This window comes from Lissotriton vulgaris, chromosome 1_1, assembly GCF_964263255.1.
Source record: "Lissotriton vulgaris chromosome 1_1, aLisVul1.2, whole genome shotgun sequence".
In the NCBI taxonomy this organism is placed as follows: domain Eukaryota; kingdom Metazoa; phylum Chordata; class Amphibia; order Caudata; family Salamandridae; genus Lissotriton; species Lissotriton vulgaris.
The window spans coordinates 712,515,288-712,532,257 of NC_141685.1; the positions used below are offsets into that span (position 1 = coordinate 712,515,288).

Below are 16,970 nucleotides of genomic sequence, written 5' to 3' on the forward strand. Positions count from 1 at the left end.
GAAATGTATGTAGTAAGATGAATCATGGAAGTTGTGTGCCCCTGTAAGAAACCACGATAAAAACTAAAGTAAAAAAATAAAAACAATTACTATTTTCATTTTTTTCAATGGTTACTTTCATTGGGAAAATTATATATATATATATATATATTTTTTTTTTTTTTTTACCTGTTCATCATTTGGAGGGGAGACAGGGCCTCGGCTGAGGAGTATGTCTCGGCTCTAAATGATAATGAACTAAATCTCAAGTTCACCAGCACCATAAGTGATCAGTCTGTATGTTACCTGGACCTAGAGGTCTTTGTGGATAATGACCATCTCCACACTAGACTTTATAGAAAGCCGACGGCTGGCAATGCGGTATTACATGCTGCCAGCCATCATCCTAGAAGTCTAATAAGGAAAGTACCTTATGGTGAATACCTTAGACTCAAAAGAAACTGCTCTGGAACTGAGGATTTCAAGAAAGCTCAGGAAGAAGCGAGTGACAGGTTCCAAGCAAGAGGCTATTCTAGAAACATCTTAGAACAAGCCAACACTAAGGCAGACACTGTTGACAGAAGGGATCTTCTGGTAGTGAAAGAGTCAAGGAAAGAGAGTGAGCAGGTCAGAATGATCACGACATTCAACAATAAATCTGGAGAATTGGTCCAAGCATTTAAAAGAAACTGGCATATATTAAGAACTGACACCATCTTGAAGAAATCGTTACCAGATAGACCTATGGTAACATATAGGAGATGCCAGTCTCTTTCGGACCATCTTGTTCACAGCCATTACTCCCCTATCAAGGCCAATCAGATGACAAACAAGATAGTTGGCTTTTTTCCTTGCTTACGTTGCAAGGCCTGTAAATTCAGTAAGAAAGTCAAGGAGTATCCATGCAGAACAGGTGAAGAGAGACCGAGTAGAAAGATCACAAAACATCTAAACTGTAACTCAGATTTTAAAGTCTACTGTTTGGTCTGTCCCTGTAACAAACGTTACATAGGAAGCACCATAAAACCAGCAAAAATGAGGATTTTAGAACACATGAGGGCTATCGTGAATAAGGACAAAACATATCCAATAGCCCGTCATTTTGCTGAACAACACAACAGCAATAGGGATTTACTAGTGTACTATTGTATAGATCAGGTTCCAAAGACAGAACGAGGGGGGGATAGAGAAAGATCCCTACGCATACTGGAATCACGGTATATCCTAGACCTTAAAACAATGACACCATGGGGTCTCAATAATGATGCTGAAATGTGGGTGCACCTATAGAAAAATTTGGGATCTGTAAGGAAATAATTAATCTGCGATTAGAACATGATACCACTCCTTGTACATTTGTAAATAGTAACTGACTGTTGGCTTGTGAATACATATTCCCTTCATACATGTAATGGTGACAAGAGAGAAAAGAGTAACATGGATACCAGAAAACTATGTCTGGCTAATATTGGCATAATCATAAGCCCATACTGGGCTAAACAACCCATCAGCCTAGCTGAAAACTGTTCCGTAGACATGTAAATATATTATGTAAATTTGTACATAGCGGACATGGGGTTGCACAATCAGTAACTTATATATATACATATATGATTTGCACACAATCTAGCCATGTACATACTAGGGGATACACCCCTACATAACTGCAGAGACGTCTAGGAGTTAGGTGCATTGGGTTGAACAACTTACCATATGCAAATATGTAATCTGCATAATGCGCCCTGAACACATTAGGGGAAACACCCCCTCATAACACCTGTGACGCCTGTAAATATGTAAAGTACATTTCTTGGTACCAAAATTGTAATTATTGTAATTATGTGACAGTCTAACAACATATTTTTGTCAATTGTCAAACTTTGTTTCATATTTTTTTGCACTAAGCCCTTTTATTTATCGCCAGATTTAAACAATGGTAGTAACTTTGTATATATACACTACACGATGGCCGCCACTAATATGTTTTGATACCATCGTTGATGTCTATGACTCCTAAAAGGGCGGACTGTTTAAAATGGCGAGAATGTTTGAACACTGACGACACTGACGAAGCCCTGTGCGAAACGCGTCTGTCGAGGGTGCTGGGGGGTTTGGAAATAAAATAACCTAAGAAACCACGACACTGGAGTGCTGGCCGTTTTTTCTTGGAATCGATTTCTGGGAACGTGTAACGAAATATATATATATATATATATATATATATAAACAAAACATTGCTGCATTCAGATTTATTTTTTTCGACTTACAGAAATGTATAGTTGTCTGGGTTCACCCGTGGCTGTTACTCACGTTTCCACTACAAACTGCAAGTAGGTGAAAATCACAAAAGTAGGACAAATGGACTACCATTTAGAAAAAATTTAAATCTATGGCTAGAACTATTGGTTTTAAAAATCTACTTGTTCCTGAAAGCTGTGAGATGGTGATTTTAGCAAAGTAAACATTTTATTGATGCCATTTTTAGAAGAAAAAAACCCTATGCTTTCATAAACAACTCTTTCCCCATTTTTTCCAAAATAAATGAAAATGTTATTTGGTGGCTATTTTCTCTGTTCTCTTCAGTAGAATCCACAAACACTGGGTAACGTTAAAATTCCCAATATGTAGGGAGAAAAAAGGATGCAAATTTGCCCGGGATACATTTTATGGGAAAAAGGTTGAGAATGCTTAAGCTTCCTCAACATAAAACAAGCATTTACAATGCAATGGTTTCGCCTTTGGAAACGTTAGAGTTATTGGCATTGTAAGTGACAAAATTTGTATTTATGTGTTGGTTTTGAAAACAGATAAATACATGGCATTGTCATTTACATTGCCATTAGCTTAATCTCTGCAGTCACTCTGCACTCTCTAGCACTCCCTACTCACTCTGCACTCTCTAGCACTCCCTACTCACTCTGCACTCTCTAGCACTCCCTACTCACTCTGCACTCCCTAGCACTCCCTACTCACTCTGCACTCTCTAGCACTCCATAGCACTCCATAGCACTCCCTACTCCCTATGCACTCCCTATGCACTCTGCACTCCCTATGCACTCTCCACTCCCTATGCACTCTCCACTCCCTATGCACTCTCCACTCCCTATGCACTCTCCACTCCCTATGCACTCTCCACTCCCTATGCACTCTCCACTCCCTATGCACTCTGCACTCCCTATGCACTCTCCACTCTCCATGCACTCCCTATGCACTGTCCACTCTCCATGCACTCCCTATGCACTCTCCACTCTCTATGCACTCTCCACTCTGCACTCCCTATGCACTCTCCACTCCCTATGCACTCTCCACTCCCTATGCACTCTCCACTCCCTATGCACTCTCCACTCTCCGCTCCCTATGCACTCTCCACTCTCCACTCCCTATGCACTCTCCACTCCCTATGCACTCTCCACTCCCTGTGCACTCTCCACTCCCTATGCACTCTCCACTCCCTGTGCACTCTCCACTCCCTGTGCACTCCCCACTCTCCACTCCCTGTGCACTCTCCACTCCCTGTGCACTCTCCACTCCCTGTGCACTCTCCACTCCCTGTGCACTCCCCACTCCCTGTGCACTCTCCACTCCCTGTGCACTCTCCACTCCCTGTGCACTCTCCACTCCCTGTGCACTCTCCACTCCCTGTGCACTCTCCACTCCCTGTGCACTCTCCACTCCCTATTCAATCTGCACTCTTCACTCCCTATGCACTCTGCACTCCCTATGCACTCTCCACTCTGCACTCCCTATGCACTCTGCACTCCCTATGCACTCTCCACTCCTTATGCACTCTCCACTCCCTATGCACTCCCTATGCACTCTCCATGTACTCTCTATGCACTCTCCACTCTCCACTCCCTATGCACTCTCCACTCCCTATGCACTCTCCACTCTCCACTCTCCACTCCCTATGCACTCTCCACTCTCCACTCCCTATGCACTCTCCACTCCCTATGCACTCTCCACTCCCTATGCACTCTCCACTCTGCACTCCCTATGCACTCAGCACTCCCTATGCACTCAGCACTCCCTATGCACTCTCCACTCCCTATGCACTCTCCACTCCCTATGCACTCTCCACTCCCTATGCACTCTCCACTCTCCACTCCCTATGCACTCTCCACTCTCCACTCCCTATGCACTCTCCACTCCCTATGCACTCTCCACTCCCTATGCACTCTCCACTCCCTATGCACTCTCCACTCTCCACTCCCTATGCACTCTCCACTCTCCACTCCCTATGCACTCTCCACTCTCCACTCCCTATGCACTCTCCACTCCCTATGCACTCTCCACTCCCTATGCACTTTCCACTCCCTATGCACTCCCTATGCACTCAGCACTCCCTATGCACTCTCCACTCCCTATGCACTCTCCACTCTGCACTCCCTATGCACTCTCCACTCCCTATGCACTCTCCACTCCCTATGCACTCTCCACTCCCTATGCACTCTCCACTCCCTGCGCACTCTCCACTCCCTGTGCACTCTCCACTCCCTGTGCACTCTCCACTCCCTGTGCACTCTCCACTCCCTGTGCACTCTCCACTCCCTGTGCACTCTCCACTCCCTGTGCACTCTCCACTCCCTATGCAATCTGCACTCTCCACTCCCTATGCACTCTGCACTCCCTATGCACTCTGCACTCCCTATGAACTCTCCACTCCCTATGCACTCTCCACTCCCTATGCACTCTCCACTCCCTATGCACTCTCCACTCCCTATGCACTCTCCATGCACTCTCCATGCACTCTGCACTCCCTATGCACTCTCCACTCTCCACTCCCCATGCACTCTCCACTCCCCATGCACTCTCCACTCCCTATGCACTCTCCACTCCCTATGCACTCTCCACTCTCCACTCCCTATGCACTCTCCACTCCCTATGCACTCCCTATGCACTCTCCACTCTCCACTCCCTATGCACTTCCTATGCACTCTCCACTCCCTATGCACTCAGCACTCCCTATGCACTCTCCACTCTCTATGCACTCTCCACTCTGCACTCCCTATGCACTCTCCACTCCCTATGCACTCTCCACTCTGCACTGCCTATGCACTCTCCACTCCCTATGCACTCTCCACTCCATATGCATTCTCCACTCCCTATGCACTCTCCACTCTGCACTCCCTATGTACTCTGCACTCCCTATGCACTCTCCACTCTCCACTCCCTATGCACTCTCCACTCCCTATGCACTCTGCACTCCCTATGCACTCTCCACTCCCTATGCACTCTCCACTCCCTATGCACTCTCCACTCCCTATGCACTCTCCACTCTGCACTCCCTATGCACTCAGCACTCCCTATGCACTCTCTACTCCCTATGCACTCTCCACTCCCTATGCACTCCCTATGCACTCTCCACTCCCTATGCACTCTCCACTCCCTATGCACTCTCCACTCTGCACTCCCTATGCACTCAGCACTCCCTATGCACTCTCCACTCTCCACTCCCTATGCACTCTCCACTCCCTATGCACTCTCCACTCCCTATGCACTCTAAACTCCCTATGCACTCTCCACTCCCTATGCACTGTCCACTCCCTATGCACTGTCCACTCCCTATGCACTCTCCACTCCCTATGCACTCCCTATGCACTCTCCACTCTGCACTCCCTATGCACTCTGCACTCCCACAATATTCTGAAACTCATAGTTTCACCATTTACGTTAACCGTGCGAGTCACGACACGGTGGGGATGGCTAAAAACTCAAAATTGGCTAAAGGTTCCTCTACAAAAATAGCACCATACCAACAAAGAGTTTGTACTATCTGTCTGAAGAAACAGTTGTGTGGGATTTTTGGCTTCAAGGCTATTACCCACTGAGTCGACGGGATTTATGTAACTATTTTTTCCTTACAACAATCCCACTTGTTTGAAGATGTTCTTAAGCAAATGGGATATTCTAGTACAGCCATATGCCAATGTTCTTTCTAAATGACGCCATGCATCTATGTAGTTGACTGTGTTGTGAGAGATGCATTGTATTGATTTGTGAAACGCAGCACTGGCAAAAAGTGGAGTGTAGAAAGTAATTAGGGGTGGAGGTTCCGAGTGGTAGCTCCCCACATGCACTGCAAATCCGTGGTTAATGTATCCTGTAAAAAAAGAGCACTCCCGGATTTTGAGAATGGTCATGCTGGGAATTCAATTTCTATTGTTTACACAGTGCAAGACACCAACCAGCATGTATAAAAGGAACAGAGTGGCATGGAGGGCGGCAGTGCATCAGAATGACCAAAAGTCGGCCTACACAATGCAGGGCCTTTCATTGTTTACAAATCCATGCATTTGCGCTCATGCAGTTCTGCTTGGGTTAATAGCAATTAAGAATGTAACGTGCATCAGCAGACACGCTACAAATCAATACAGAGAGTGCTGTGTGGAAGAACAGCTGTTTGATCTGGAAATGTTAAGGCACACTGAGTGTCGGTGGCATTGCGATTAAGAACAGCACGGTGATGTGAATACATACGTAAACATTTAAAATCTCGACGACAACGCAACCGCAGACAATGGCATCCGCCTCCCGACCAAGGCTTTAGAACATCCACACCCCCTGCAAATCTAGCACTTCGGCTATGCACCCGAAATCGTATTTAACCCAAAATATAGCAGATAAATTTCCATGACCATCTAATCCCAACACATGTATCTCACATTATCTATACCTCACTACACCCTCACCTACACTTCTGCAGCCTCATCTCAACTGCACACATTCTCAGCCTACCACACATTTGGGGCAGTTTGTCAACAAAGGACATACAATCTCAACTAATACACGTTATATAAGGTCACACCGATGCGATCAATCCATAAATCCCTGAGCACGTGACATCTGCCCATCTCTACCTTACACATGTATCGCATCCCAAGCCAGCTTTGCCCTCATTAACGTTATTCAAATACACCCTGCCTATCCTCCTTATATTTTCCAACTGCCTCACATGCACGCATTCAACACGAACTTTTTGTTTGTGTATATATAGATATATACACAGTCACAGCAAATACATAATCCTTTAATACAGACTATTTCATCCTTTTCGCACATACGTATAATGACTTCAAATTTGCATCGCCTAAAGGCATCCCTAGCGCGAGTATCCTCCCACCAGTTTTCTAGACATTGCAGCTATTACATAAGGAAAGATATCATCGGATCATACGGCATATAATATACAACACACATAAACAGCTCATCTACCCATGTTAAGCCCCCCACCTTGTGTCTCACCTAAATGACCCAGGGCTTTTCAATCTGTGGGACTCGCTCACTTTATCCCCAATGCTACTCTGAAGGTTTTTAACCCTGTACACCCCCACCCATGAACCGGACTCTAGGTTTCCGGTCACAGTATGTATTATACCACAATTGAACGATATTCCTTCAATTCTCCCTCCATACCCCTACTGCTGCGAGCTATCCTAGTCACAACACAACCCCCTCGCTCTTCAGCTCCCCCTCCGTCATTTCTGCTCCACGTTGTCTGGGGGTGGAGGGGGCAGGAACGGTTAGACGGACAGCGGGAGGGGGGGCGGGAACGGACAGCGGGAGGGGGGGGGTCGGGAACGGGATAAAAATAAAAAGGAAACAGAGAAAAAGACATTAAGAGCCAAAACGTCAAAATACGTAAACTTACAAAGTAAAAACACATTTATAAACAAAATGCTCCTTACCTGATTGCCTCGTGGGAACTCGAATCTTGCAGCCAACTCCAAAACAAGCACCACGAGCACAGGGAGGGAGGGGGGCGGGAACGGGCACAGGACAGCGGGAGGGGGTGGGCGGGAACGGCGCACGGATAGCGGGAGGGGGGGGGGGAGGATCACGGCGCACGCACATTTATAAACAAAATGCTCCTTACCTGATTGCCTCGTGGGAACTCGAATCTTGCAGCCAACTCCAACAACAGACACTTTGAAAAGGAACAAAACAGGCCCACTCGAAAAAAAAAAATAACACACACCCACCACCGTGATGACGAACAGAAGTGGGTGGAGAGGGAAAAAATCTCGGGAACGCCCCCGAATCTGGTCCGGCCTTGACGGACAGATCTCTGTTCCAATGGCTAGCCTCCATTTATGGAGCTAGCCAATGGAACAGAGGGGCGTATTCAAGTCCCCCTTACTGAAAACTAGAGATTTCTCCTGGGGGCGGAGCTAACGCTCCGTGCCCCAGGCGAAACCTAAAAATGGCTCAGCACAGTGGCAGTTAAAGCCTCAGAAGCTAAGTGGTTAGAGCATTTTTAAGGAGTGGTCCAAGCCTGGCCCCTTAGGATAGCCTTTTGTAGCATGCACCTCCATCCGAAATACATAGATCAGAGAATAACAATCTAGGTAAGTGGAATGCTTTCTATTTAAGTCAAGTGTTTTGTAACTATATAAAAATATTTTCTTCATGAAAAGAACAATAAACTTCAGGCAGATTGCTGGTTACCAGTATAACCATTAGATGAGCAAGAGATGATGAGCAGAAGAAACTCGAGGGTGATAGGAAAAGATTGAAATGAGACAAGGTAACGTAAGATTACAAACAAGTTTCTCAAAAGAGGATATGAATACAAACATTTAGAATATATTAAAACAATAAAAAAGCAAAGGTGGCAAGCCACAGTAGATTGATGCACATTTACTGACATATGAGAAAACTAAGTACGGAAATAGAAGTTTTGTGGAAAAATGGGGTCAGTGGCAGGCCTCGGGCGTCCATAATATAATGTCTTTGTTCACATAATTCTATATATTAAAGTTCTTAAAATATTATGAAAGAAATATCATATGTTTACCTTGTCTTTAAACTCCTCTGGAAACTTCCACAGTACCACAGGCTCTGTTAAAAAATAATAATACCATCAACAGGAGTGGTCTTAAATGTACAATACACTAACAATGGCCATCTTTAACTTCTGGCTTCAAATAAGGAAACATTTGAATCCCTTTATAGGTATACTTATTTGTGCAGGAATTATTTTAATTCATGCTTTGTCCATGTAGTTACGGTTTACAATTTTTTTTATAGGGAGTAAACTGTTCTCAGTACTTATCCTGGCTAACAACATCTCTCTTTTTTAGCATGATTCCCAATATAACAGGATGCATGGAATATCCCTACATATCTGAGACTAAAAAACATTCAAGGTGTTACTTCATATCCATAGGCAGCTTTCTGTGCTATATGAAACTGCTGCTAATGAAAATCTCAATCTAAATAATGTCACTCCAGGTGGGGAATATCTTACATAATCAACCATTTGTCAAAACACTATCTCCGGGTGCATTTATTGGTTCATTCTACAAGAGACAAGATGATCACAAAACATCCTTCAGAAAAATTAGTATTTCTGACATGAAGTAACTACATGGATGATGAGTTATACCTAATATCATTTCTTAGACATGGACCCCAATTCACCGAAATGCCTAGAGTAGTGGAATTGACATTGCATTCCGTTTGATCTTTACTTTGACTCACACATACATCTGCTTACACATACTAACACATTCACACACTCTTGCGCACATAAACAGACTCTCAGCTGCAAGCATGCATACAACGTGCATTTAACAGCATTTTTACTTACCTTAGGTTCCAGATAGGGTCACATTCCAGCTTGCTGTAGTCCTTTTTCCATTACACTTATAGTGACATTATTTTTCACTATTTGTGTGATAAACAAAATTGACAGAAAACGAGGCAAGTGGAGCGCCAACCAGTGCCCATTAGGAAGAGCTGCCCCTGTGTTCCAGGCACTGATTTTGCCACTTGAGGCAAAAGCACTGCCAGTAGTAGCAAGAGGCAAGCCAGGGGTTGCAACTGCAAAATCTGGCGAACCCTGAATTTCGTCCAGGTGGCTGGATTTTAATTCTTTAAAGATACTCAAATAGGCCAAGTTCCCTGGAAAGATATCTTAAGTTGAATGATTATCGGCTGCTTCCTTCTCTCACTGGGCTCCAACAGACTTCTGATATGTTATTAGGAGTAGGTGACTCTAAAGCAGCATTTGTGCAAGCTTGTGTTTGCATGTATTAGAAGGCTAGCCTCTAGGCTTTGCAATTTCAGCCTGTATTCTGTAATGATACTGATTAAAAATAGTGGTCCAAACATTATGGTTTCATGGAGAATACATAGAGTATTAATAGCAGAAATGATGGGACCCCCTCAAGACTTGATCAAGCCAGGGAAGGAGGGGAATAGGACAACATGACAGAGAGAGCAAATTTCCCTTACCTACCACATGATTATAGTACAGCAATACTTCAAATAATTAATTAGATATTGGTGACAAAAGGCTCAACAATGACTTACATTCTTTCCAAAAATATATATAATTTATTTCATATTTATAAATATAAATTCCATTAGTTTGCATCAATCAACATTCCTTCATCAGTTTTTCATGTAGTACAAAATTATCAATTTTTATAAGAATTGATCATTTTGTAATACATGAAAAACTGATGAAGGAATGTGAAAATATGAAATAAATTATATATATTTTTGGAAAGAATGTAAGTCATTGTTGAGCCTTTTGTCACCAATATCTAAATAATTATTTGAAGTATTGCTGTACTATAATCATGTGGTAGGTAAGGGAAATTTGCTCTCTCTGTCATGGAATACATAGAGTATATCACAGCTAAAACTCCTTTAAAAGCAGCTTGATGACATTTTATATTCCTTTCTTTAATCGTCTTTAACAAAACACTGCATTTACCCACTCCCCACCTTTCATTCTCAGTACTTTTGCCTATGTTTACATTACACCTTACTAACGTTCTCAATTGCTTTCTTTTAAGGACCCTTCCCATTGTATTTAAAGTCTTTCTTCACTGTTTGAACCCTGCCCTACCCACTACATCTCTACTGCCCACTTCACCCTTCCTCCCGCACACTATGATTTTTATGCTCACTGCGTATGAGAGAATTTGAATGAAGATGGCCCATTAACAATTGTCAGTGCACTTCTATGCTGCCATTCCTCAGAATTTCAGAGGGATTGTACATGGTTACTGTTTGGAGGCTAAGTGTAGTTGCTCTATGACAGAGGTCTTCAATCTGTGGGGCGCGACCCCCAGGGGGGTCGTGGAGTCCTGGGAAGGGGGTCGCAGATTCTGTTGGAGCGTGCAGCAGTTCCTGGCGTCAGGCTGATTGAGGCCGGGTTATCACGGTGGAGGCCTAATTCACGCCTCATTAACAAGTAAAGGTCTTCTGAAGACCTGTGAAGTACTCGGGCGTGCCTTTCTGTGTGTCCCGAAGCTGTTTCAGCCGGGCTCACTTACACGTGCTGGGGAGTGGGGGGGGGGGGGGTGTCTGGGGGAGTTCAATCAATGGACTTAGCTGTGGGGTTTATTTTTATTTTTAACGCTTTATATAGCGCTAGCTTAACCCGTAGGTATCAGAGCGCTTTACAAACACACATAGCAAACAGCAGAAGGACATTACAGTCATTGGTTCAAGTCCCACATACCTGGCGCCTGTGCAGGAGAAATGTGCCTGAAACTGTTCTTCACCGTGAGGATTTTATACAGCCTGTCTGCCCCCCCCCCCCCCCCCCCCAAGCAGGGAAGCACAGAGATGCCCTCCCATGAGAGAGGAAGAAGGAAGAAGACACAGAGAGATACTGACCCCACCCCCATGAGAGAGGCACAGAAAAGGTGGGTGGATGAATGATGAGTGGATGGATGTAAAGATGAAAGGGTAGATGGATGGATGAAGGATGAATGGATGGATGTGTGAAAAGGTGGGTGGATGAATGATGAGTGGATGGATGTAAAGATGAAAGGGTGGATGGATGGATGGTTGTGTGAAACGGTGGGTGGATGGATGGATGAAAGGGTGGGTGGATGAATGATGAGTGGATGGATGTAAAGATGAAAGGGTGGATGGATGGATGAAGGATGGATGGATGTGTGAAAGGGTGGGTGGATGGATGGATGAAAGGGTGGATGGATGAAGGATGTATGTATGGATGGATGTGTGAAAAGGTGGGGGATGAATGATGGATGGATGGATGGATGGATGGATGAAAGGGTAGGTGGATGGATGAAGGATGGATGGATGAAAGGGTGGATGGATGAAGGATGTATGTATGGATGGAAGGACAAAAAGGTAGATGGATGAAGGATGAATGTATGGGTGGATACAAGGTTGCATGGATGAATGATGGATGCATGGATGGATGTGTGAAAAGGTGGGGGGATGAATGATGGGTGGATGGATGGATGAAAGGGTGGGTGGATGAAGGATGGATGTATGGATGAAAGGGTGGATGGATGTATGGATGGAATAATGAAAGGGTGGATGGATGAAGGATGGATAGGTGAAATGGTGGGTGTATGGATGGAAGGATGAAAGGGTGGATGGATGAAGGATGGATGTATGGATGGATGGGTAAAAGTTTGCATGGATGAATGATGGATGGATGGATGTGTGAAAAGGTGGGTGGATGAATAGATGGGTGGATAGGTAAAGGATGGACGTATGGATGGAAGGATGAAAGGGTGGATGGATGTGTGAAAGTGTGGGTGGATGAATGATGGATGGATGGATGTGATGAGGTCTAACAGGCGCATTTATGGTTGTCGATAGTTGTTGATGATGAGGAGTACCAGTTTCTAGAATCTTTTGTCGTAAGGGGGTCCTTACGCCTAAAAAGGTTTTACAAGGGGGTCTCGGCATCAAAAAGTTTGAAGACCTCTGCTCTATGACATCAGAGGTAGCCTGAGAAGCTGCTCATGTTATTTTCCTATTACTTGTGTAATCTAACTTCAGAAGGTGGCTGTAATAGTAAAAAGAAGGTAGTATATTCATGAAGCAATAACTTTGTGCATAGATATATGCAAATATATATAATTACTTAGCACATTATATTCAACCTTAAAATATGCATCATAGAGAAAAAAAACAGACCTTATGAATAAAATAAAGATACTGAAAATGTCACCATCCATCACAGCTATCTGTGAACCATCAACAGCATTTAGTCAAGGACCACTAGCAGATTCACTACTCGATTACCTATTGTAAATGAGCATATAATGAAACACCAGCTACAGCTGGCTGTCCAACAGAAGGAGGGCCGGATCCTTACCAGATTTTGTGGACAACCACAGAATATGTCAAGAAATTTCATTTAGATTCATGGTATGTAAATGTATTTTTATTTCCTATAAATATGGCCTAGCTCCAATTCACCTAGCCCAACCAATGCTGAACTTAAGGCGCTACAGAAAAATCACTACTTCATTCCCCTATCACCAGAAACGCTAACCTTCGCAGCATACATCTAACTATAATAAGCAATCCAGATAGGCATGCAACCTCAACAAGTTCAGAGTTGAACACCCAATGAAATTTATAGAAGAACCAGCTGTTGTATGCACAGAGAATACACTAATGGGTGACACAGCAAGCTAATGTCATAAAGATAAATACTAAACAGGATAGGTGACCTTCAAAAGATATATATATCAACAACAAGAGAGTAAGGATCATTATAGGTCACTCCTATATCCCTGATAAGTATACAACAACTAAAGAGTGACTCTAAGGTGCTGTAATCATATTACTACACCAAGCGACCTTCAAAAGATGACAATCAAAGCTTCAGCGTACCTCTTATGTTTAGAAAGTAAATTTAGTGCCATATGTATTCTCAATAGACAAGTACTAAAACCAATACAAAGGTCTTCACCTATGGGCTTTTGTGTCTGATGGTTGGCATTGTACACCAGTAGAGCTGTAAGGCAGTAGATCTCAACCTATGGTTTACAGACCCCTTGGGGTCAGTGATGCCTACTCGAGAGGGATACCACTGTTTATAAAATTAAATAAAGTTGAAAGTTTTAAAAAACTTAGTAAATGTGAAGTAATTTGAAACTGAAAGCTAAAAATTAAGTTGGCATCCTTATTTTGATTCGTGGGTGCAGTGCAAGTATAGCCAATAGAATCTAGTACAGAGAATTGCTCACCTCAATTGAAGCAGTATGGAATGCACCGAAAAAAGAGAGCGTGCATTAGGAGCAAAAACAGTTATATTCCAGAGTCTGGCTATTGCTTTGACTTTTAGGAATAAAACAATACATTTTGAAAAGGTCGAAACTTCCCATAAAATTGTGAAGCAAACAAAATCTTCCATAATCTATTTATATGTTTGATGCGGACTTGTTTCTGTATTTGTGTATTGTTTTGAGGATCAAATCATTAAAATTACTTAGGAGGGTTTCCCCAGATTCCAGAAATGATTCAACATATGTCAAAAGGTATAGAACCGCTTCTCTACAGAATCTTTGGCAGGACTTTCAGCAAAGCCTAAGTTTCAAAAAGAGCCCTCAATTCAGATGATGTCTTATTTCATCCCAATATTTAGAACATATTCTCAGTGTAAAAAAGTATGCAATAAAAGTAACGTGGCAAATGGTTTCCAAAAAGTTTACTTCACTCAAAATGTCAATAATGACATTACTTTAAAACGGTCAGCCTTGGATTTAAAGTGGTAAGCGTTCCATGACAAACGTTCTTACAGCAAAAGATATTTAAAAAAGTTATAACAGACTGCTTTAGAGAAAGCGCTGACTAGAAAACTAAATTGATTAATAAACCTTTCAACCCAAGTATGGAAATTAAGAAATACATGTTTTCTTACACCAGATGGGCTCTCACTTGATGCAATCTGTTGCAAATACTAGAAAATTAGAAACCATCTCAGCCTGAAATATGTATTTTAACTGTTTTACAAATGTTTGTGGACATCAAATAGCGGTGAAATACACGTATAGTAGTAATTGATAAATCAGGTCACTATCTTGATATTAGTGCACACAGTTTTTCACTAACAATTACACAAAATAAAAGAAAAAATATTATAAAATGGGAAATTTTACCGTCAGGCAAACCAAACTTGCAAATGCTTTTGAACCATATGTGCACTGCATATGTTAATTGTACTCTCAGGCTTTATGCAGTGAACTATAACTTTTTTGGCATATCTGACGAAAATATTTATTAGAAGATCTAAGTGAAGAATGCAACACATGCATGTGACTTTTTTCTATCACTTTTTGGATTATGGTGAGATGATGATGATACGCAGCAGCTTTTACATTAGTTTTTTTTGTTTAGAGCATTTTGTTGAGGTCAGGATTTAATAATGTGTTGCTAATCGCTTTTATCAATTGAACTTTAGAGAGAACATTTTGGATTCAATTATTAATACCCAATCAAGGTACTTGTTCGATCCACCTTGAGGGAATAAAAGGCTGAGTCAACTTTGCTGGGATTCGAGCATGAGGCCTACAGACTAAACACAGATCTCAGCAGTGAGAGTACAATTAGATGAGCTATTCTTCCAGCGTGAAATCACCAAGCAGCAACAATGCAAGACCACGTCCACTTCTCATCCAAACAATGGATGCCTGCTTGCAATAACCACCAAATTAAGTTCATTTAAGAAAGACCTAGGTGTGCTATGTCTTTAGGAATCAGCTCTGGAAACTATGTCTGTTCGTGGGCATCTACTACACTGGGTTCTTTCAAGGAACCTTTTGGGGTAAAAACACACTCTGCAAATCACTTATTGATTTGATTCTTCTATAGCTTAAGACCTTGCTTATGCCAACGAGTATCAACTTTCACACGCCAGACCGACCAAAATACTAACCCCCAAAAAAGACAAAATTCCACCCACAAAAACACTAAACAATGTCTAGATTGACACATCAGCATGGTAGCAGAATTTGCTGGGCTGCCCAGGTAGGACACAAACTCCCTTGGTAAACTGGGGAGACTATGGGCTGCTTTAAAGCTTGGATTGTCAGTAGATGATGTTCTAGTGTACTGTGCCAGAAACATAAATAATGAAATATTTTAGGAGCTTCCCTTGAGAGCCGCCTATGAAAACAATGGATTTTTTTTATTTCTGTTGTACTGTCCTATGACTGTTTTTTTTTTAATTTACTGGGGGTGAAGAACTCTTGAAATGCATGCTTGCTACATCTGTTTTCCTGGTCCAATGTTGTAATGGTATTAAAACATTTTCCAGAGCTGCCTATTTATTACTGGTTCCGAATATCACAGCAACCATAAAATTGCCTGGCTTCCTGAGTGTGGTGCATGCCAAGATGAAACATCTAAAAATCACATTTTTAAAACTAGCAAGAAAATAGAAAAAAACACAACCAAGTAAAGATAAAGATCTAGTCAATAGGGCACGGAAACTGTACAGAATATATGTTTTTACTACAAAGTTTTACACTACATCGCAAGATCTGGGGTAGCCAGCCTGTAGATGGTGGATCAAAAGTCTCTCCTCAGAACCCAAGTTACAATGATGGTCTAACTGCCTTTAAGGGGTGGTGAGCACATCATCTCACAAACATGTGCTCTACTTACAGCACTCATCATGATCTTCTAGTGCACTCAGACAAATTTTCTAAATGATACTTCACAGTCCATCATCTCAAACTTAGATCAAGTCTGCATTGCCTCATACTAATCAGGAACTCACGGCAGGCTCACTCTATCATACTCTTGTTTTTTTCCCACTGTAAGGCATGCCCCATTTTGTATGACCCCTGGGTGATCTATAAATAAAGGTGCTGCGGATATTTATTTGGCATGGAGCAGCAGAACCATATCACCATTGTTTGGGTAGGTCTTAGCAGCACCTTTCCAAACTCATGCCACACAGCACCCCTTTAAGCACTGCTCATTGGTCATTACAGGATGAAGGCATCACCAAGAGACACTCAGATTGTGCAATTCTGTTTGATTTTCTCTCCTTCAGAATCTCCCAAACAATGCTCCTCCAGTCTTACAGGACCGCTCTTCTTGACTCCAGTTCATCTGCACTAGAACCATCAGTCACTCACTCTCATAAGTATCTACAATGCTCTCAAACTTAAACCTATCAGTCCACCAATATCTCTCTGTAAGACCAGGTCTCAAGCTGTAAAGTTTCAAGGAAGCACCGGTTCCTGTCACGC

The 16,970-nt window shown here is 42.7% G+C and overlaps 1 protein-coding gene across 2 annotated transcripts in view; it reads right to left on the bottom strand.

Moving 5' to 3' along the window:
- The window catches only part of DENND1B (DENN domain containing 1B), a 1,279,546-nt gene that overhangs the window by 1,076,833 nt on the left and 185,743 nt on the right, over positions 1 to 16,970 (bottom strand). For both annotated transcript variants that reach the window (XM_086954825.1, XM_086954820.1), the window contains exon 3: positions 8,774 to 8,817. In XM_086954825.1, the coding sequence (XP_086810951.1) occupies positions 8,774 to 8,817 (44 nt within the window). The remainder of the gene's footprint in view (positions 1 to 8,773; positions 8,818 to 16,970) is intronic.